Source organism: Trypanosoma melophagium (assembly GCF_022059095.1).
Source record: "Trypanosoma melophagium isolate St. Kilda chromosome Unknown ctg42segment0, whole genome shotgun sequence".
Classification (NCBI taxonomy): domain Eukaryota; phylum Euglenozoa; class Kinetoplastea; order Trypanosomatida; family Trypanosomatidae; genus Trypanosoma; species Trypanosoma melophagium.
Window position 1 is genome coordinate 16,600 of NW_027125182.1, and position 20,314 is coordinate 36,913.

Below are 20,314 nucleotides of genomic sequence, written 5' to 3' on the forward strand. Positions count from 1 at the left end.
AATAAATAAATTTTTAACTATCGAATTCAATTTTTATTTTATTTTACTGTATGAGCTCAATTTAGAGGACCAGGAAGAACAAATATATAAAAAAATTAAAAAAAGAGTTTTTTTTTTTTTTTTTACCGCTTCCCATATTTACTTTATTCACCTTTTTCTTCATCCTCTTCATCTTCCTCAGCAAGTCGTTTCTCGTGCTCCTCCCATTCCCTTTCTTTTTGCTCGCGTCGTTCACGGAAAAAGCGTGCTTCTTCCTCCTCCCGCTCTTCTACCAATCGGAGTTGCTCAAGCAATCTCTTTGCCTCATGATAACGTCTATTAGCGAATAGTGATGCTTGTTTCTGAATGCGTCTTTCTGATTTTTTCTTACTGTTCTCATTCTCTTCAAATGACTCCTTTGCCATAGCTATCCAAAACGGCGCAGTACGCAAGAAGAAATCCGATGTCCTTTCGTCTTGTTGTGGTGTAGGAAGAGCGGCACCAGCACCAAGCTGCGCCAGAAGTTGTTCCTTGTGCACTTTAAGACCCTTTTTACCCTTTACTGTTGTAATACTCTCAACAATATTAATGGCGGGAGTCACAGCTGTATCGAGTTCTGCGGGAATCGCCATTGGTGCTTCGTCACCGTCGTCCAGCCCGCATGCAATGTTGGGACCTTCACCAACGTCATCATCATCTTCATCTTCATCGTGATCAAAGTCAAATGCAGCGCTGACAACAGTGCTGCCGCTCTCCCATGAACCAGCGTCACTAGCCTCGGCGTCTTTGCCAAGCCAAACTGTGCTGCAAAGATCCTGCGACAACAGCACACGGTACGTGTCACATGCATTAAGGTTAAATGCGAAGAGGTCAGACATGGTAACCTCACGTGTACCAACCTCGAATTGACCACCGAATAAGTAAAGTGCATTGCCCAAAACAAGCAAAGCTGCATTCATGCGACGGCAAGGGTATACTTGACCACGCTTATTCACCTCATAGCTATCCCTCATATCGCTCGTAATCACTGCAGCTCCACTTTCACCTTCTTCTTCCTCCTCCTCTTCCTCTTCATCATCATCACTTGATGTGGACTCTTCAGAAGGATATTGTAAATTAAGAGCTTTTAATTCTGCTTCTAGATCGTCATGAGTCGTCTTGCTGACAGTCGTTGTTTTCTTTGCACGAAGTACGACAGGATAAAAGCGTTTTGTGTCCATATGAAAGACGAACAGATCATTGTTAAAACTTGATACAACTTTACCACCAGGTGACTCGATATCAACAACTCCGCCAAAGATATACATCTTTTTGTCTTTAAAAGTAGAACCCACACCTGAGCGAATTGGAGGTGGGATACCTCCTAGACGAATTTTTGTCCAAATTGCAAAATCGTTTTCCTTCTCAGCATCATTTTCTAAAGGAAGTTTAATCGTCCAAAGATCATGGTGAACAGTTGCTTGTGATTTTTTTAATCGGTTAAATTTCTCAGCGGAAAAACCACCATATACAAATAAGACATCATCATGAACAGCCATACAATGACCACTTCGTGGATGTGGTGATTCAGCGTATGGGGAAGTTCTTACAGCTTTCCATTTACCAGCACCATCCAAATGTGATAACATCCAAAGATCATTAAAATAGTGACATTCTTGGAAATTATCGTAGAAACCTCCAAATAAAACTGCATTGCGGCGCCACATACACATGCGATGACCGCTACGAGAAGATGGACCACCCTTAAGATTTTTTAATTCTTCCCATTCGTACTTTCTTGTGTCATAGCGCCAAACATCCTTAAAATGCAGGAACTGTGACTGCGACTGAGACACAAATTCTCCGCCACAAATAATAAAAAAATGTTTGTAGTTGACACCCTGACTACTACTACGTGGAGGAGGATTAACCGCTGTCACTAGCCGTGACCATGCGTTTCGTTTAATATGGTAGAAGTAAAGATCATTGAACGCCACCGTCTTTTCACCGTCCCAGTATTCGCCACCAAAAACCAGCAACTGCTGGTCCCGTTCTGGATGTGCTGCAAATACAACATTCGAACGCGGACTTGGTGGAAAAACATTTTCCTCTTCCACCGTTGTCCGTGTCTTTCCCTCCCTCTTACGAATACGTGTAAGAGTGACCTCTAGTGCCTCTTCATTGTTGAGACCGTGTCCCTCCGGCCCGTCAGCGGTCTGCGGGTTTTGCGGGTGAAGGCCCTTCGCCCGCTTCTGCGCCTGCCGGCTGGCCCGCTGCACCGCCTTCTCCGGCCCCTCATGGCGCCGTCTTCGGTCCCGCCCCTTCCCCATCGATCTCTACACAACCCCACAGGCCTCTGCTCTACGCACCGATGAACTCTACCGAACGGAAGCAAGAAGAAAAAAAGGAATGGTACATCGTAAAGGTGTAAGAGAGGCAATTTGCTCGACAGGTTCGAACAGAAACCACAACAGAAGGTACGCAAAAACAATACCAATAACAAAAAAGAAGAACAGGCATACAAGCACACACAATAGGACACACACGCTTTCACCTTTCCACAATCTGAAAAAAAAAGGGGGATAACATATCAGTGTAGTCCATTAAAAAAAAAAAAATAATAACCCATGAATTGTTTCTAATCTGTCTTCCATTGATTGTTACAATTGCCACATTATATTGTTCCACCCACCCAAAAAAAAAAAAGAAAAAAAACTTAAATGTACAACCGCAGGAAAATCAATTCAACGGCACACGAATTCAACAGGTTTTTCTTTTTATTCCCTTAATAATTACAGCATGTATCACCTCAAATTACGAGCTTATCCCAAATTAATTTTCAGTATCATCTTTCCAAAATATGTAACAACAAAAAAGAGGTCAACGAATTGCAATACTACAACAAACGAGCATTTATTTAAAACACAAAAAAAAATATATATATTTAAAAAGCTGAAATTCAAATCAATTACAATAAAATACCAGATACGTAACAAATCTTCAACTGTTCTTTAAAAATAACGTTTTTGCTTATATTTCTTTATTGTATTTGCTAACCTTTCCATTGAACATCACAATTCCAAAAGCATTAAAAGTAATAACGTTTTCAAACAATTATCAAAAGAAAAAAAAAGAAGATAATAAGACGAAAAAAGATTGGGCGGAAATTTAAAAAAAAAAAAGAAGGGAGATATTTCGTTTTAAAAAACCTCACATCTACTCAGCAGTGGGAACCTCAGTATTCTCCGATTTTTCCTCAGGTACCTCCTCTTTTTTCTGGGTTGCCATCTCCTTTTCCTTACGTGTAGCACGAACAAAGCGCATGTATGAGACATACATAAGCAGAGTTGCACAAAATGCCAACGCTGAGAAGCAAGTCAGTAAAATGAATGTTGTCTGAATACACTTACGCCCAAAACAACGGACGTTGCCATCTTCATCAATGAAGGACTTCTTTGTCATCAACTCACCAAAAATAAAACGGTTAAAGACTACACCACCAATTAAATCAAAGAGAAAGAAAAGGTTGTAGTGCTTGGCAACATCAATGCTGTAGATCGTTCGGACAGTCAACACAAGTGCAGCTGCGTATGAACCATTAACGAATCCGCCAAAAAGCATTGGAAGAATTAATGCCTTTGTCGGCACAACGAGGAACAATAATGATGACAGAAAAAGGGAAACGGCTGGTACAAAATAGGCGATTATAATCGGAATACGCTTTTCCATTGGACGGCTGGCGTTCCACGCCTCGAAGAAGCTCACACCAAGGCGACTTAGAGCGCTGCCCACGCTCTGTAACGCAACATACAGATTGGGGATTCGTATTTCAGTTGGGTCCTCAGAAATGGCAACGAAGATCTGTCGGGTGTTAAAGGAAAGCGTAAATATACCCCCAGACAGAACGATAGCGTTAATAGAGAGGCACCACAGCGGAACGTTATGCAGAAGGTTGTAGAAAAAGCCGGTGCGGTACTGTGGGAAGTTTTTATCATCATTGGAAAGCAACTTCTCTTCTTGTGCATCTGCGACCATGTCATTCGACTGTTGCGCAGGGAGATTGACACCTTCGCCATTACCACTCTCCTCAAGAGGCTCCACACTGCTATCGCTTTTGGTCCCAGATTTATCCAGCCACGGACATGGCAAAATAGCAAGACAAAGCAAGCAGTATAAAACAATCATTATAATTGCTGGCGGGTTGCGCTGTGCAAAAGAAACGTCTTCTCCCAAAAACACAAAAACAATGCTCTGAGTAGTAATAACAACAAGCAAACTGATCACAATCACAAAGATGAAAATGAAACGCCAACGTGGGGCTCTCGTGGTCATGTACAGGTGCTCCACGCGACGCGCCACCTCGTGGTCCTCTTCCGTGTAGTGCTTCAGCCGGTACCCAGTCATGTGGTAGGGTGGTAAATGAATATACACGAATCCTACAGTTCCAAGTACCACCACGAGTCCAAGAAGAAAGTACATGTAGCCTGTGTGATTGCCAGAGAAATATGTATTGTACACTGTCGCAATCACAGCACTCGCCAATCCTGTCATCGTCTTCGCCGCAGCCACGAGATAACCGCGGTCAACAGGAAACCAACTGAGGATCGACAGGATGGAGGCCATGTCGAACATAGACGTTCCCAAGTTCACGATAGCATTAATAAGAGAGAGACTCGCCACGCTGTGACCAATTGTATCCTGGAATGTCAATGCAAACAGTATAGCACCCAATCCGAAGGTCACAACTCCAATCACGAAAATAGGCTTTGGACCGAAGTAGTCAAAAATGAAACCAAATGGCAATGTGAAATAACCAAACACCAGTCCAATAGTGGATACTGTGGTGATGTCATTCTGCGAAAATCCGTATTCACTATCCATCTTGTCGGATATCAACGAGAATGCGTAGACTGCACCCGCTGCTAGGGAACAGAACATTCCAATAACAAGGAAACCAAAGCGTTGTGGCTCACTGACCGAAGCAGGGACCGTAATACGGCCATTAAACCCGAGCACCATTTTCTTCGCTTCAATAACTTTCTAAAGAGGTGAAAATAAGCAAGAAAAGGAAAGGGAAAAACATCGAATGCGAGAACGCAACTAGCAAAACGAGTCACACTTCAAGTGAGGGGCAACAACACCCCAGACAACAGAGCACAACAGCCCCTTCCACCCATCACAATATAACAATGACCGCACAGAAACTCACAATGTGGTCTCACCATCGGTATCACTCTCCGCCACTGCCGTGGCATCGTGTAGGGCAGACTGCAGTGCCACATCCCCCTGTAGCGCCGCCGCCTCCAGCTCCAGCGCGGATCTCTCCTCCGCAGAGAGGCGGTGAAAGGCAGCCCGCAGTCCAGCCGCACTCTCCAGGTGTTTGTACGACGTCGTCGCCTGCCGCCGGTGCAGCGCAAAAAGCTGCAGTGCAGTCACACACAACCACACACCACTACGCCGCATGTCTCCCTTACGCTAAAATCCAAACATCAACGGCCGCACAAAGCAACTACTTCTCTCAACGCAAAGCAAACGAGAAGAGAACGAAGAGAACAGGAAAACTCCACCACAGGAAACCATTCACACAACTGATTCCCAGAACAGTGGTTCAACCCATCCAACCATTAGGGGGGGGGGGGGTCAACACCAGAAAAAGAAACTTCAAAAAAAATGAAAGAGGAAGAAAGCAGTGAATCATATTGGTAACGCTCATAAAACAAAACAAAACAAAACAAACACGGCGCATACCGCTTCCCATACAAAAATAAACAGACCGACATACACCACAAATGCTTTGGAGTACAGGTCTACAAGAAAAAGATTCTCTTGGCCTTCTGAAACGCCTTGCACTATGTAGAGAAAAGAATACCACCGCTCCTGTTTTACTTACTGCTGTCATTCCAGGTGGATCTCTTTGTAGTGAGGTAGCAAAGCAATTTACAACTTCAAAGGCAAAGTTGACTACATTCACCGTTTTTCAGAGTTCTATTTACCAAATATTACTTACCTCGCTCTACCCCTTCATTTTTTTTTTACAATTAATTTACCGTAACTTTATCCCTGTGCTTGCATTTATGACGAATAAATAAAATAAAAATGGTACATAAATTAGAGTACTACAACAGCTTGACCATAATTTGTGTGAGAAAAAAAAACATTAAAATAATGAAACATTTAAAAAAATTGGGGAATTTCGTGACTTATGCTTACGCATTCTGTGTATTAACATTTTAACAATAGTATATTTATGACACCACACACACAACAAAAAAATTATTCGTGGTAGTGACAACACCTCCGTTTAGAGTTCATATTTGACACAGAAGAGTGCATATATAGACACAAACACATGTGTAAACACATAAACATATATATATGGTCACATATGTGGGTGAATAAAAAAACAGGTGAGCAGAAGAAAACAAACAAAACTAACGGAAAAGAGAGTGAAACAGAAAACAGAAAAATATCTTAAAAACAAAAAGGGAAGATAAAAAATTTCTTTAAAAAGGGTTGAAACTAGTTAAGAGGACCTACTGCGAAATCCATCATTTCCTCCTGAGGCACCTGCTCCTTTTCCTTACGTGTAGCACGAACAAAGCGCATGTATGAGACATACATAAGCAGAGTTGCACAAAATGCCAACGCTGAGAAGCAAGCCAACACAATAAATGACGTTTGAATACACTTACGCCCAAAACAACGGACGTTACCATCTCCATCAGTGAAGGACTTCTTTGTCACAGTTTCACCAAAAAGAAGGCGGTTAAAGATAATCGCACCAGCTAAATCAAAGAGAAAGATACTGTTGTAGTGCTTGGCAACATCAATGCTGTAGATCGTTCGGACAGTCAACACAAGTGTAGCTGCGTATGAACCATTAACGAATCCGCCAAAAAGCATTGGAAGAATTAATGCCTTTGCCGGCACAACGAGGAACAATATGGATGACAGACAGAGAAAACACGAAGGTACAAAATAGGCGATTATAATCGGAATACGCTTTTCCATTGGACGGCTGGCGTTCCACGCCTCGAAGAAGCTCACACCAAGGCGACTTAGAGCGCTGCCCACGCTCAGTAACGCAACATACAGATTGGGGATTCGTATTTCAGTTGGGTCCTCAGAAATAGCAACGAAGATCTGTCGGGTGTTAAACGTAATTATACTCACACCGCCTGACAGAACGATAGCGTTAAGCCAGAGGCACCACAGCGGAACGTTATGCAGAAGGTTGTAGAAAAAGCCGGTGCGGTACTGTGGGAAGTTTTTATCATCATTGGAAAGCAACTTCTCTTCTTGTGCATCTGCGACCATGTCATTCGACTGTTGCGCAGGGAGATTGACACCTTCGCCATTACCACTCTCCTCAAGAGGCTCCACACTGCTATCGCTTTTGGTCCCAGATTTATCCAGCCACGGACATGGCAAAATAGCAAGACAAAGCAAGCAGTATAAAACAATCATTATAATTGCTGGCGGGTTGCGCTGTGCAAAAGAAACGTCTTCTCCCAAAAACACAAAAACAATGCTCTGAGTAGTAATAACAACAAGCAAACTGATCACAATCACAAAGATGAAAATGAAACGCCAACGTGGGGCTCTCGTGGTCATGTACAGGTGCTCCACGCGACGCGCCACCTCGTGGTCCTCTTCCGTGTAGTGCTTCAGCCGGTACCCAGTCATGTGGTAGGGTGGTAAATGAATATACACGAATCCTACAGTTCCAAGTACCACCACGAGTCCAAGAAGAAAGTACATGTAGCCCGTGTGATTGCCAGAGAAATATGTATTGTACACTGTCGCAATCACAGCACTCGCCAATCCTGTCATCGTCTTCGCCGCAGCCACGAGATAACCGCGGTCAACAGGAAACCAACTGAGGATCGACAGGATGGAGGCCATGTCGAACATACCCGAGCCCATATTCATTACAGCATTAATAAGAGAGAGACTCGCCACGCTGTGACCAATTGTATCCTGGAATGTCAATGCAAACAGTATAGCACCAACTGAGAAGGCCAAAACTCCAATCACGAAAATAGGCTTTGGACCGAAGTAGTCAAAAATGAAACCAAATGGCAATGTGAAATAACCAAACACCAGTCCAACAGTGGATACTGTGGTGATGTCATTCTGCGAAAATCCGTATTCACTATCCATCTTGTCGGATATCAACGAGAATGCGTAGACTGCACCCGCTGCTAGGGAACAGAACATTCCAACAACAAGGAAACCAAAGCGTTGTGGCTCACTGACCGAAGCAGGGACCGTAATACGGTCATTAAACCCGAGCACCATTTTCTTCGCTTCAATAACTTTCTAAAGAGGTGAAAATAAGCAAGAAAAGGAAAGGGAAAAACATCGAATGCGAGAACGCAACTAGCAAAACGAGTCACACTTCAAGTGAGGGGCAACAACACCCCAGACAACAGAGCACAACAGCCCCTTCCACCCATCACAATATAACAATGACCGCACAGAAACTCACAATGTGGTCTCACCATCGGTATCACTCTCCGCCACTGCCGTGGCATCGTGTAGGGCAGACTGCAGTGCCACATCCCCCTGTAGCGCCGCCGCCTCCAGCTCCAGCGCGGATCTCTCCTCCGCAGAGAGGCGGTGAAAGGCAGCCCGCAGTCCAGCCGCACTCTCCAGGTGTTTGTACGACGTCGTCGCCTGCCGCCGGTGCAGCGCAAAAAGCTGCAGTGCAGTCACACACAACCACACACCACTACGCCGCATGTCTCCCTTACGCTAAAATCCAAACATCAACGGCCGCACAAAGCAACTACTTCTCTCAACGCAAAGCAAACGAGAAGAGAACGAAGAGAACAGGAAAACTCCACCACAGGAAAGCATTCACACAACTGATTCCCAGAACAGTGGTTCAACCCATCCAACCATTAGGGGGGGGGGGTCAACACCAGAAAAAGAAACTTCAAACAAAATGAAAGAGGAAGGAAAGCTATTGAAATAAACCCTATAAAATTATTAGACATCAGTAAAAAAGAAAAAATATTTTTTTTTTAATAATTTTTAGACAACATACTGGAAATAGTGTAGTATTCTTTAAAGTTGGCAGCATAACGTAGTTATCTAGATATTGTGAGGAAGGTATCATATTCCGTTTCGTGTGAAGTCCTTGTTAATGCCTCTTCATGTAAACGAGAAGGATGGTTTGTCATAGAAATGTTTATAAGATGAAATATTTCACCTATGCAAAGCGTTAGAGGTTTTACTCCTTCTCGAATGCCAACACCACTGCGTACCGCTCGCCGTGTAGTAATCCACATGGTACTATTTATGCAACCATGCAGAATGGCATAGGCTTTTAGGTGTGTCGCCACCGTGGGAGAGTATTTTTTTCCATAGAAATTGATTGGAGTGTATCGACAGCATGTCGTAGTGTTGAACACTTCTGGGCGTTTGGTTCCACTAACATTGTAGTAAACTGCACGTGGGCTAACAGCATCTCTATACAGAGTCACACCATTTGCCTCTGTTAAGAATGACGGCTCAAATGGGGCACCAAAAATGTGTTGTGCCTCTTCTACTGTAGCCCAATAACGGCTTTGTCCTTCTTTAACATGGGGTCCAAAACGGGCCACAACTTCTTCTGCAAAAGAGTAGGGAAATAACTCTCCGTTGGTGTTTAAAGGATGTGTATCATTTTTTGTTTCGAAAATTGTCTTGTTGGAAGAATGTACTGTTGCAAGACTTCCAAACATTTTCATCTGTAGTTCGTTGTGTGAGCAACTTAGTTGTGATAGATTGTAGAAAAAACGTCGGCCATTAGTCGCGTTAATGCCAACAGGAAGATTACTATTAGATTGAGCCTGTTGCAGCTGCAGCCGCACCACAAGAGTCTCAGGCACCCAAATCTCTGATAAATAGCCCCGGGCCATTGCATGAGTCCAAAGAATGGCCTCATTTTCTGAAGAAAACTGGCGACCCGTTACACAAAGCGGTCGTTTCATATTGGAGACGAAATATATTTTTTTCCGATCCCTTATTCGTTCTAGCAGGAGAGTGTAAGATGAAATGAAGAACTGAATGAAAAATAAATTAATGAATTAATAACCAACAATAATTAAATTTGAGGGCATCGAAAATAAAAAGAGATGGTAGAAAAGGGGGAAAAAAACAAAGAGCCGAAACAGTACACTTCTCTCTATTCTTTTTTTTTTACCGCAGATCTAGAAAAGCAGCACCTTAGAGATAAAAAGAAAGCTGCAAATAATACTGGAGAGGTGAGAGAAAGAGAAAACTTATGAGTTTTGCTGAACCCTATCGAAAGAAAATTGCAAGATATATATCCACAGCGACGACGACCAGTGCCAAGATGTAAATAAGAACTGTACAAGCTAGAAAAAGTGGAGTGACTTGAATGGAGAAAATACATGGAAGTTGATCATGATCTCTTACCATCTTACTACAAGACCCAAGAATGTCAGAACTATTATCATTAAAATTCTGTTTCAGACGATGGTATAGTGATGCAACATCAAGAAGGTAAAGGTGTCGCGCACGTTCAATCTTCGTTCTAACACATATATATAGATATCGCAATAGCACGAGTCCCCACGAAATACATAGCAATAGGGCATAAGTATGTCCGACTGAGTAGTATCTACCATTACGTGCGTTACCAGATGCTATCATAGAAATACCATCCCCAATTGTTACTAAAAAAGAGAAAAAAACCAGTAGGAAAAATATACTCATAGCACAGCTTCGTGCCGCATGATTTGAGCATGTCGCTGCATAAAGTACAATAGACCTTACCACATACCATCCAACCACACCGTTGAAAATATCCCCACTATTTAACGGTTCCTCAAAGTTAAACCGCTCATGTAGAGACTCACTCGGATGCATTATACTTCTATCTTCAAGATAGGCAAGTCGCGTTAGTACACGCATCTGTTCTAGTATCTGCCGTTGCATATCACTCATTTTCAATACATAGTAAGCAAGAGTAGCAGAAAATAACAAAACAGATGCAAAAACAAGAAGTTCTCCTGCTTTTTCGTATTTATTAGTACCAAATAATGGATGTCCAAATCCTGCACGTGTAATAGGTCCTGCAAAACCCATAAGAATTCCAATAACAAGCGAAATAGCTGCCCATCTATACCGGTAGTGTCTGTTGGTAACCATACTTCGTCCCTCGTCATCCCAAGTATATATACAAACTCTTGCTTTGGTATCTACTATACCTGCAGCAAAAGCAGATAGGCGTGGTGTTAAACGTCTATCAAGGCGTTCCAACGCATGTGCTACCCGCATGTAACTGTTGTAACCAGCACAAATACAGGCATGAGTTACCCAAAGAACACAAGGGATAGTCATTTCTATGGTCGTTAGATGACCATCTCTCACATTACCCACTTGTACTTTTGCAGCAACAATAGCAATTGCCGCAATATGACAGCAGATTGCTATTGCTATGATATATAGTGAGATCACAGGAGGGTCCAACTTACGTAAAAGGGGAGCACCACTAACCACGAACTCGCGTTCCATTTCCAAAGTAGCACTTCGAATAGGAGAAAAAGGAAGTTGTGGAACTGAAAGAAAGGGAAACAAAAAAAGGACGCAATACTTCACAAAACGTTGAAATGAAAAAAACTCATTTGCCGCTGGTGCAGCAGATGCAAATATCGCCTGAGGCGAAGCTCCTGTAACGAGTATATTTCTTCTTCCCGGTTTCTCCTGATGTTGAGAATCCACCTGGAGTGTTCGTTTACGTAAGGTACCGTAGGAAAAAGAACCATTAGCATCCGTGGGAAACAATGGTTGTGACGTTACTACCCCAAACATTGGAGCCTGCGAAGGTGCCCGCGTTGGAGCTGTACCCCCTCCACGTTGTTCTTTTTCATTAGATTCCTGACGTTGATGTTCTTCTCCTTTTTCTACTTGATATTTACGATAGCTATACAAGTCCATCTCGCCCATCTGTACGACTGGCTCATAGGCAATGGAAGTGGTATTCACGGTGACTGCCTCCGTGTTTTCGTGCTGTGTAAGTTGTGTGAGTTGCTCGCCGAGGAGCGCTACTATTGGTGTGAGGAGACGCGCTGTATTGTTGTTATTCGCTGGTTCCACAATATGCTGTTGGAGTACGCCGTGTGTCCATGTGCCGCGTGTGAGTGTGTGTTGAGTGAGACAGATGCCTTCGCCGTGGGCGTGGGCGTGCTGGAGGGTGCCGGTGAAAAGAACACCGCCGGGGAAGAGGACCGCCGCCGGCCCCTCCGCGACCCCCGCGGCGAAGTGGCCGACGACGACGGCGCCGGAGGGAAAGACGCACGCCCCCCGCCCCGCCGGCGCCCCGCCCGCCAGTCCGCCCTCGTAGACGGCCCCATCGGCGTAGCGCAAGACCCCCGGCAACGGCTCCCCAGGCATCACTCAAGAGAAGAAGAGAGAAGAGGGGCGACGAGAAGGACCTTGGGAACGAAAACAGAGCTTGCTATGCGGTAGATGATGAAAGGGGTAACCCCAGAGAGACCTCCTTGGAGAGGCAGATGCAGAAAAAATAAAAATAAAAAACAAGAGAAGAAAAAAAAAAAGAGAGAGAGAGATCTTCGTGTGAAAATACGTTTATTCATCCACACTGCAAGAAGTAAGACTGGAGTCGATCTGATAAAACATCATTGATATCAGTGAGAATAACAGAAGACCTTCCAAAGTCTTGGTTAATCACTTGCGTGCTGGTGTTGTTGTTGTGGTGGTGTTTTTTTTTTTTTAAGGAAGGTAGATTGTTAAAAATATGTAAAAATAAAAGAGAAGGAATAGATGGAAAAAAGGAATATATGCCTTTGAAGTATCCTTGTGCTAGAAATCTATAGTAAATAGGAAAAAAGTTGGGCGGGGGAATGGAGTATGCAATGCAGACGAAAATCACCGCTGCCACTCGCCCACAAAAAAAAAAAGAACCAAGAGAAAAGGCTATATACAGTGAACAGTACAAACTTATGGTTGATTTATGAATCTTCACTCAGCAAGCCTCTTTCACCAAAAAATAAAAATAAAAATCGACTGTGTGAATGGGAATAAAGTAGTAGAAGGTGATGTACACAACCAAAAATCTTATTTTCACCCCTTACATGATTCCCCATATAAAAGACAAAAAAAAGAAAAAGAAAAAACACACCACACCACACCACACCCAGTAAGGAAAAAAAAAAAGAAACACTATCATCATTACAAGAAAAAAAGGGTCCACTAGCTAGGCACTACATTCAAAAGGCATTTAGTTAAGAAATCTCTACACTGGAGTTCTCACTCTTGAAGCCTGACACCGGCATCATCACATTTATCCTTTACTTATAACTTCTTTCTTCTTCCTTTATTTTTGGTTATATATTTCTCTAGCTCATAAAATGTCAGTTTAAACTTTTGCTCCTAATAATGCTTTCCACCATTACAGTTGTTCTTTTTTTTTTTTTTGCTTTTTTCCATTTTACTCCTCTTCCATCAAATATCTCAGATACCTGATCATCTCTGCTAGCAAAAAGACAAAAAAAATTCAGAAAAAGTAAAACAATCACACGTATACACATAGATGTACATACACAAATACAAAAAAAGAGTATATCATAGCTTTGAGTGGTGGTTCTGCTCTATGACAGCAAGACCTTGTTTAAGAATTTCCTCACTAAGGGACATTTTACGTGTGTCTGCTATAGAAAGTTCTTCATGATGTCGATATACTTCGGCAAGGTGGGACAAGATCACAATAGCATAACGTAAACACATAGCAGAGAGGTATACATTAAAAATAGCCTCACGCTTCTTCCGTGTTATTTGCCTCATGTAGCCACGAGCGTTGCAGTACCTATCTAAGATCCACCGTGGAGTTGGGAAAAGTCCCTGTATTTCACGGGACATTCCATAAATACCTCGTGGTGGACGAATCAATGCTACTAGAGCTAAACTTGCCACGTCAATAAATGGATCACCTGTAGTACATGCGTTAAAATTCATTACACCAAGTACCTGCGGTGGGTATTTGTGTCTACCCTCAAGTGAACGATGAGAAAATAGAAGATCCTGTAACTTGTAGTCACCATGAATTAATACAAGATGATCGGGAAACGGAATAGTTCGTTCTTGTAATCGTGTTGAATCAAGTCGTTCTAAAAGTGCTTCTGAAAGACTTTCAAGAGCTCTTGATTTAAAAAAAGAACTTCCATCAGGATTTGTTACGCAACTTGCAACAGTCTTGTATTCTACCATCCAATTTTTTATAGATTCAAGTAATGGGTGAACTGGATTGTTATTGACTCCACGTTGACGATCTGTTCGCTGCAAAAAAGGAAAACCTGATAATGGAACGTTATGTAACTCTGCCAGTACATCTACTGCTCTTTTAAAGAATATATATGGATCAAGTTCAACATTAACTACCTGTCGTCTCTTTGAGTATGGACGATGAATGCGTGGTTGAATTAGTTTTGAAATATTTGAAATTACTTCACCATCGATGAATCTACGCAATGAAAAACGATGACCACATGCTTCATATGAACCACAATATAAATAACACTTTGCTATTGGTAAATTTGATTTTTGACTTAGATATTGCATTACTTCATATTCCGTGCGTATATCAACTGTATCATATGGTGTAGGACCACGTGGTTGTACACGGAGAACGTAACTTCCAGTACGTAACGTTATACGATACGTTTTAAAGAACCCTATGCCTCTCATAGGTTCAAACAAAATTGGTCCAGCTGATGTAGCAAACCCTGGTTTACGTGCGAGCTGTAAATTACCTTTACGTGTAGTTGGGACATCAATAGGGAACAAATGAGGTAGGTGCTGAGCAAAGTAGAATAAAATGGAGTCTTTAGCTTCTTCATCAAGAAAAGCTTGATATTCAAAAGGACCGCGTGGATCACATGCCTCACAAGGTGGAGGGGGTAAAAAAAGAAGATTTGAATTATAATCATGCATTTCTTCATTAATCCATGATGTAGGATTACCATTTGCATCACGTGGTGGTTTAAATAGAGGTCCTATTTCTTCTTCTACACCTTTTACTACATCCTCCCAGAAAGGATCATTGGCGCCTACAGTTTTAAGTGCATCTAATACATCTTCATAAACGTCATATGACCCATTTTCAATATGGTACACATTTTGAAAAGGGTTATCAGGGAGATTACGTGCAGTTTCACAATTTTCTAATACGCTATCAAATAAAAAGATATGTGGCATTACATCAAATTTTAGTGATGCCTCAGAAGCCATACGAGTTTTCATTGCTTCATCAATTGCGTAGAGAAATATATCCGGAAATGGTTTGCGTTTATGAAAAGTATAACTTTGAACATAAGCGTCAAAAAGTCCATTAATTACAAATGATGACTTTCCACTGTTTTTACCATATGCAAAAGGGCATGTTGTAGGAAAGTATGACCAATTTTTGTTACCAACTGTGTGAGAAAGTGTCTTTGTCATTTGTGTGTACTGCCCTTCTACTTCCCATGTATTTGCCACAACAACAAGACGTATCTCTTGTTGACTTTTCATGCGCAAGTAGTGTAGAAGATTAAGTACATTACGACGTGGTGATATTTTTTCAACTGTGCATAAAAATGCCTCTGGGTCCACCAACTCACGTATAAGTTCTTGAATCACTGGATCTGCAAGAAGTGGATATCGATCCCGAATCGCTGCAACACGTTTATAGTTTGTAATTTGCATTAACTCTAGTTCCTCCTGATTTTTCTTGGAAAGTGCAGTTAGCATAAACTCCATTTCAGCTTGGAACATTGGAACAAATTGCACCCGATTAATTTCCCCCAACTCCAATCGCTCATAGGCTCCCTTAATTCCACGGGTATGCTCTGTAAAGTGGCGTACAAGTGAGAAAAAGTTAGAATAATGACGCGCCAAAAAAAATGGGAACTCATCACCAACAATGGGCATCAAATGTGCCGCCGCACGTTCAAAGACACATCGCATAACAGTTTCTGCAAGACGTCGTGCTGCTGGATACGGCGCTGTTGAGAGTACACCAGCAACATCAAACATAAGAATAACTTCTGCTGGCATCTTAAAAATATATATTTCTATAATTTTTTTTATTTCTTTTTGGTTTTATTTATTTATTTTTTTTTCTTCGGTTTGCTTCACTTTGATTCTTGGTCTTATTCGTTTTCTTTCTTTGGCCGAGATAATGGTAACCACCGGGTGACGGTTTACTCTTTTCGTTAAAATACATGAAAAGCGATTAAACAAAGGAAAAAAAATTAAAAAAGAATATTACAGAAGCACACATAAATAACAAACAATTAAAATACAGAGAGATTGAGAGTGAGATGTATATGTATGCATCTTAATACACTCAAACAGAGTTATATGACAAGTCAAAAAGAGAACACTGCATCAAGTCCAAAATAAGAGGAAGAGCAATAAAGCATAATAAAAGAAATTGTAAAAAAAAAGCAGAGAAAAACAAAAAAAAACTGATTCTTATGTTTCCCCTCTTGTTCCATTCATCTTTTTGTTTTTTTTTCTTACTTTACTTTATGTTCTCCACTTTTACGCGAAGGTGGTAACGACACGCCCTGCATCCTGCCTTTCTTTAACACAGAGGCGTGCACCCTGTAACATTTCTAATAGAGGTTTATCGTCCATGGCAAAGTTCAACGCCACATCCCAGGCAACAGCATTAGCATCAGATGTAAGTTCATCAACAGCAATAATACCATTCGACATAATGTGTAATAATTGGGCCAAAAACCAAACAGAATCAAAGTCCAAAGTAGAGGCAGAGAAAGAAGAATTCTTCAACGTAACAGTTGGAACTTCATGATTGGGCATACAGCGAGATCGAAGACAAAACAAAGCCTTTGCACAGGCGGGAGAAGGTAGTGTTGTACCGGTAAAGTGATGCTGACAGGCAGTACGCCATAATGAAATTGGTACACTTCCACTGTACCGTCCAAATGCTAAATGCTCCTCCCATGACATTCCCTCAGTTGTAGTACTAGTATCAGTAGTATTAGTAGTAGTAGTAGTAGTAGTAGTAGTAGTAGTAGTAGTAGTAGTAGTAGTAGTAGTAGTAGTAGTAGGGCCACAGATAGTATTTCTGTAGTATTCTGATAATTCCGACGCTTGCAATGAGTTTAATAACTGGTGCATAACAAGACCATAAAGACGTTTCCACTCCCGATGAACTACGATAGAAGATGAATCAGGTGATGTAATATTGCACATTGAATAAAACAAACGACATAACGCAGTTCTATCAGTGCACATAAAGAGTTGAAGCCGTGAAAGCAAAAGAAGAATACGCAGAAGACGCTCTTCAGCGTTATTATCAGCCTGCAATAAAAAACTATTGCCTAGTAATTCACAGGCAAAGTCAATTGTATCAGAAATACTAAGATCAAAATTTGGTGTATGTGAGAGCAATAGAAGAAGTTTATCTGAAGTTTCAACTGCTTTAATCCTCGTATTGGACGTAGCATGAGTAGTCAGTTGCAGCAAATATAGACAAGCACGAGTTGTGCATAGTGCATCATCTGCTGCTGTTACTGGATCCCTCACACCACTTGGTGGGCTACACACATCTAACACTATAGCCCGTGGTCCACCATTTTCCTTTACTTCATCTGTATTAACAGCAACTCTCTGTTGTGTTTTACCCAGTAGTGCAAGTCTAATCGATTGAGAAGCGGGTGGTGCTACAGCTCCTTTAAGTGATGAGAGGATTCCTTCTACTACTTTTTTTGTAAGTAACGCGACACGTTGAAGGTATGTCTCATTATCTTCATTTATCCAATGGTCATAACGAACCATACAATGTAGAAAAACTTGTAAATGTAGTGGATCAAGTAATTCTCTTTGAAATTCTGACGTATCACTTATCACCATTCGTTCTACTAATGCATTCATTATGTGTTGATACACATTCTCCTGAAGATATGAAACATCTTTAATTGCTGATGACAACTTTGTTTTTTTAACTTTTAGCTTGCTACTATTTCGTGTAAAAGGATGGGTTATTATATCAAATAGTTCTATCCAACTCTCTAAAACTATTGATTCCTTTAATGGAGCGTATATACGCTTCCCAGCATTAAGTAAAAGTTTATCAAGTGCATGACGCACTTTAAGAATAACATCTGAAAATTCCTTTTCCCCACTTTGTTGTCTTGTCAACGCTTCAAGTAATTGTTGCGCTCCTTGTAGCAAGAAAAACCATGAATATAAGAGGGCATCAAACGTCATAGTTTCATCTACAACAGCTACTTGAACGCGATCAAAGACAATCAATAAAACCTCTTTGTACTCTTTTTGAATTTTTTCAAGTTTTGTAAGAGAACAACCAGTATGTCGTGGAGATGTTAAAAGTATATTAAGCTCATTTAACCGATCTAGTAGTTCCTGTAGTGTTGCAGCATCAGCAGTTTTAGAATCATTTTCTGAATAAAAATAATCTACATCAGATGCAGAGTTTACAGGTTCACCTTCGTTACCCACTTCTTCACTGGTTTTTAGAGCCTCAGCCTGCTGCTCCTCAAGGGACCGTAATCGTTCTATTATACTCAGCTTCTTCTTCGCCTTTACCTTCTCCTCAAGAGTTCTACTCCAACTACAAGGATCATACGTAAAGTGCTGATGGGGTCGAAAAATATGTTTTTCTGACCAAATAAATCTGTTTTGATGATCCTGAACTTCTTCATCACGTGTACGATCAGGACTTAGCTTGCGCTTAAAAAGACGCACCGGTGTAAAAACAGCAGCTTGTATCAACAGTGTCGGCATACCACATATGCGCCTCATTCCAGCAAAAAAAGCACAATCTCTCTTAACCTCTTTAGAATAAAAAAAGAAAGGAAAAATACGAAAAAGGAGTATTTTAAGAGCAACAAAATAATCATAATAATAATAATAATAATAATAATAATAATAATAATAATAATAATAATAATAATAATAATAATAATAATAATAATAATAATAATAATAATAATAATAATAATAATAATAATAATAATAATAATAATAATAATAATAATAATAATAATAATAATAATAATAATAATAATAATAGTCTTGGCAATGAGATAAACAATATTCCATCTAATGGAAAGAAAGAAATAATTTAATCACAGTACAATTAAAACTACACAGATACAAAAAAGGAAAAAAAAACTGATACGATAGTAAATAGAGGGTTAATACACTATTCTGAGTGATGCAAAACTATGGTTGGGCCAAAAAATATATAATAATTTACTATTTAAACATGCTCAAGACTACGCCATTCATCCAATATTTCTTTCATTTTATGTTCAAACTCATTAATGAGTTGTGATCCGTTATCATTATCAGTCGCACCTATCATAGTATGGGATTCTGTTTTGGTATTATATGGGAATGGAAATGGAACATCATAAATCGGAACCTCCGTTTCGCACAAGTTGAAATCTCCTGTTGGTAAAATTTGGTTATTACTTTGGGTTTGTACAATATCATGTAATGGAGAGTTGACTGTTAAACCGTTGCTGGGAACCCTCAAAAGTTTATACACTTTTTTTGCTGCTACGAGGACTAAACGTACACTCTTGCTGCTCTTTTTCTAAAAGAAACTGTTCCACTTCTTGTACCTTTTGTCTACGCCGTTCCAAGGCTTTCGCCTCACGCAATAAAAAAAAATCTCCTAAATTAATTTTGGACTTTTTTTAGGCGCTATTACTGATGGGGATGTGATATTTTCCCTCCTTTCCTCTTTACTCTTACGCTTCTCTGCCATTTTGCGTGAACGTTCATTGGTATCAGGCGAAAAAGAGTGTTGCTCTTGTGCCTCCTCCAGTAAAGCTTTATGTTTATCACGTTGACGTAGTGCATTGAGATACAACGTCTCTGCTGCTTCAGCAGCACCATGATTACCTTGTCCACCTTTTGCTCCACTACCCATCATGTAATAAAGAATGTGGTTTGAAGTAGGGCCTTTTTGTAGAGTTGTCCATGAATTCCCCCTGCTGGTACTTACTGGCCAGCTCCTGTAGCCGTTGTCGTCATTTTTCATCATCAGAATACAGACGTTCCACAACGTCTGAATTCGGCCCCGTTGCGCGGCAGGCGTTCATGTTAATGTTTGGGCGAAACATATGAATTGGTATAGGTGGACAATTGGGTGAAGACCGCAAGGCATACCGCGCAAAATGCGCCTCCCAACCTCTTATGGGCCCCTCATATCCTGCTTTCATTGCCATCTTGCGGGAAGATTCATTAATAGTGAGAGGTTGTAGGCGTCGTAACTCTGCCAACTCAGTCTCTTCACGTAGTTGCTGAACTCGCTCCTCACTTTCTTCCAACCACTTTTGTT

The 20,314-nt window shown here is 41.1% G+C and overlaps 12 protein-coding genes across 12 annotated transcripts; 1 reads left to right on the forward strand and 11 right to left on the reverse strand.

Annotated features, from left to right (window-relative positions):
* Nucleotides 1-143: 143 nt before the first annotated feature.
* On the reverse strand, nt 144-2,288 carry LSM04_001972 (uncharacterized protein; the record flags this gene model as incomplete). The annotated part of the gene is made up of 1 exon (XM_067332139.1): nt 144-2,288. The coding sequence occupies one exon, from the start codon at nt 2,286-2,288 to the stop codon at nt 144-146; it is 2,145 nt and encodes a 714-aa protein (XP_067187632.1).
* Nucleotides 2,289-3,174: 886 nt separating this feature from the next.
* Nucleotides 3,175-4,977, reverse strand: LSM04_007870 (Major facilitator superfamily; the record flags this gene model as incomplete). Its single annotated transcript, XM_067332140.1, has 1 exon — nt 3,175-4,977. The coding sequence occupies one exon, from the start codon at nt 4,975-4,977 to the stop codon at nt 3,175-3,177; it is 1,803 nt and encodes a 600-aa protein (XP_067187647.1).
* A 186-nt stretch (nt 4,978-5,163) lies between these two features.
* Nucleotides 5,164-5,421, reverse strand: LSM04_003569 (uncharacterized protein; the record flags this gene model as incomplete). Its single annotated transcript, XM_067332141.1, has 1 exon — nt 5,164-5,421. One exon carries the CDS (start codon nt 5,419-5,421, stop codon nt 5,164-5,166), a length of 258 nt encoding a protein of 85 aa, XP_067187635.1.
* Nucleotides 5,422-5,747: 326 nt separating this feature from the next.
* LSM04_001129 (uncharacterized protein) lies at nt 5,748-6,047 on the forward strand (the record flags this gene model as incomplete). Its single annotated transcript, XM_067332142.1, has 1 exon — nt 5,748-6,047. The coding sequence occupies one exon, from the start codon at nt 5,748-5,750 to the stop codon at nt 6,045-6,047; it is 300 nt and encodes a 99-aa protein (XP_067187629.1).
* A 430-nt stretch (nt 6,048-6,477) lies between these two features.
* LSM04_007531 (Major facilitator superfamily) lies at nt 6,478-8,259 on the reverse strand (the record flags this gene model as incomplete). Its single annotated transcript, XM_067332143.1, has 1 exon — nt 6,478-8,259. One exon carries the CDS (start codon nt 8,257-8,259, stop codon nt 6,478-6,480), a length of 1,782 nt encoding a protein of 593 aa, XP_067187645.1.
* Nucleotides 8,260-8,445: 186 nt separating this feature from the next.
* Nucleotides 8,446-8,703, reverse strand: LSM04_006799 (uncharacterized protein; the record flags this gene model as incomplete). The annotated part of the gene is made up of 1 exon (XM_067332144.1): nt 8,446-8,703. The coding sequence occupies one exon, from the start codon at nt 8,701-8,703 to the stop codon at nt 8,446-8,448; it is 258 nt and encodes an 85-aa protein (XP_067187643.1).
* A 350-nt stretch (nt 8,704-9,053) lies between these two features.
* On the reverse strand, nt 9,054-9,938 carry LSM04_008641 (uncharacterized protein; the record flags this gene model as incomplete). Its single annotated transcript, XM_067332145.1, has 1 exon — nt 9,054-9,938. The coding sequence occupies one exon, from the start codon at nt 9,936-9,938 to the stop codon at nt 9,054-9,056; it is 885 nt and encodes a 294-aa protein (XP_067187650.1).
* Nucleotides 9,939-10,248: 310 nt separating this feature from the next.
* Nucleotides 10,249-12,366, reverse strand: LSM04_007630 (uncharacterized protein; the record flags this gene model as incomplete). The annotated part of the gene is made up of 1 exon (XM_067332146.1): nt 10,249-12,366. One exon carries the CDS (start codon nt 12,364-12,366, stop codon nt 10,249-10,251), a length of 2,118 nt encoding a protein of 705 aa, XP_067187646.1.
* Nucleotides 12,367-13,557: 1,191 nt separating this feature from the next.
* Nucleotides 13,558-16,026, reverse strand: LSM04_001372 (Aminoglycoside phosphotransferase; the record flags this gene model as incomplete). The annotated part of the gene is made up of 1 exon (XM_067332147.1): nt 13,558-16,026. The coding sequence occupies one exon, from the start codon at nt 16,024-16,026 to the stop codon at nt 13,558-13,560; it is 2,469 nt and encodes an 822-aa protein (XP_067187630.1).
* A 489-nt stretch (nt 16,027-16,515) lies between these two features.
* On the reverse strand, nt 16,516-18,765 carry LSM04_008239 (uncharacterized protein; the record flags this gene model as incomplete). The annotated part of the gene is made up of 1 exon (XM_067332149.1): nt 16,516-18,765. One exon carries the CDS (start codon nt 18,763-18,765, stop codon nt 16,516-16,518), a length of 2,250 nt encoding a protein of 749 aa, XP_067187649.1.
* Nucleotides 18,766-19,225: 460 nt separating this feature from the next.
* On the reverse strand, nt 19,226-19,903 carry LSM04_005689 (uncharacterized protein; the record flags this gene model as incomplete). The annotated part of the gene is made up of 2 exons (XM_067332150.1): nt 19,226-19,476; nt 19,720-19,903. The coding sequence occupies 2 exons, from the start codon at nt 19,901-19,903 to the stop codon at nt 19,226-19,228; spliced, it is 435 nt and encodes a 144-aa protein (XP_067187641.1).
* A 100-nt stretch (nt 19,904-20,003) lies between these two features.
* On the reverse strand, nt 20,004-20,314 carry LSM04_007099 (uncharacterized protein; the record flags this gene model as incomplete). Its single annotated transcript, XM_067332151.1, has 1 exon — nt 20,004-20,314. A coding segment is annotated over one exon (311 nt), but the record flags the coding sequence as incomplete, so codon positions are not given.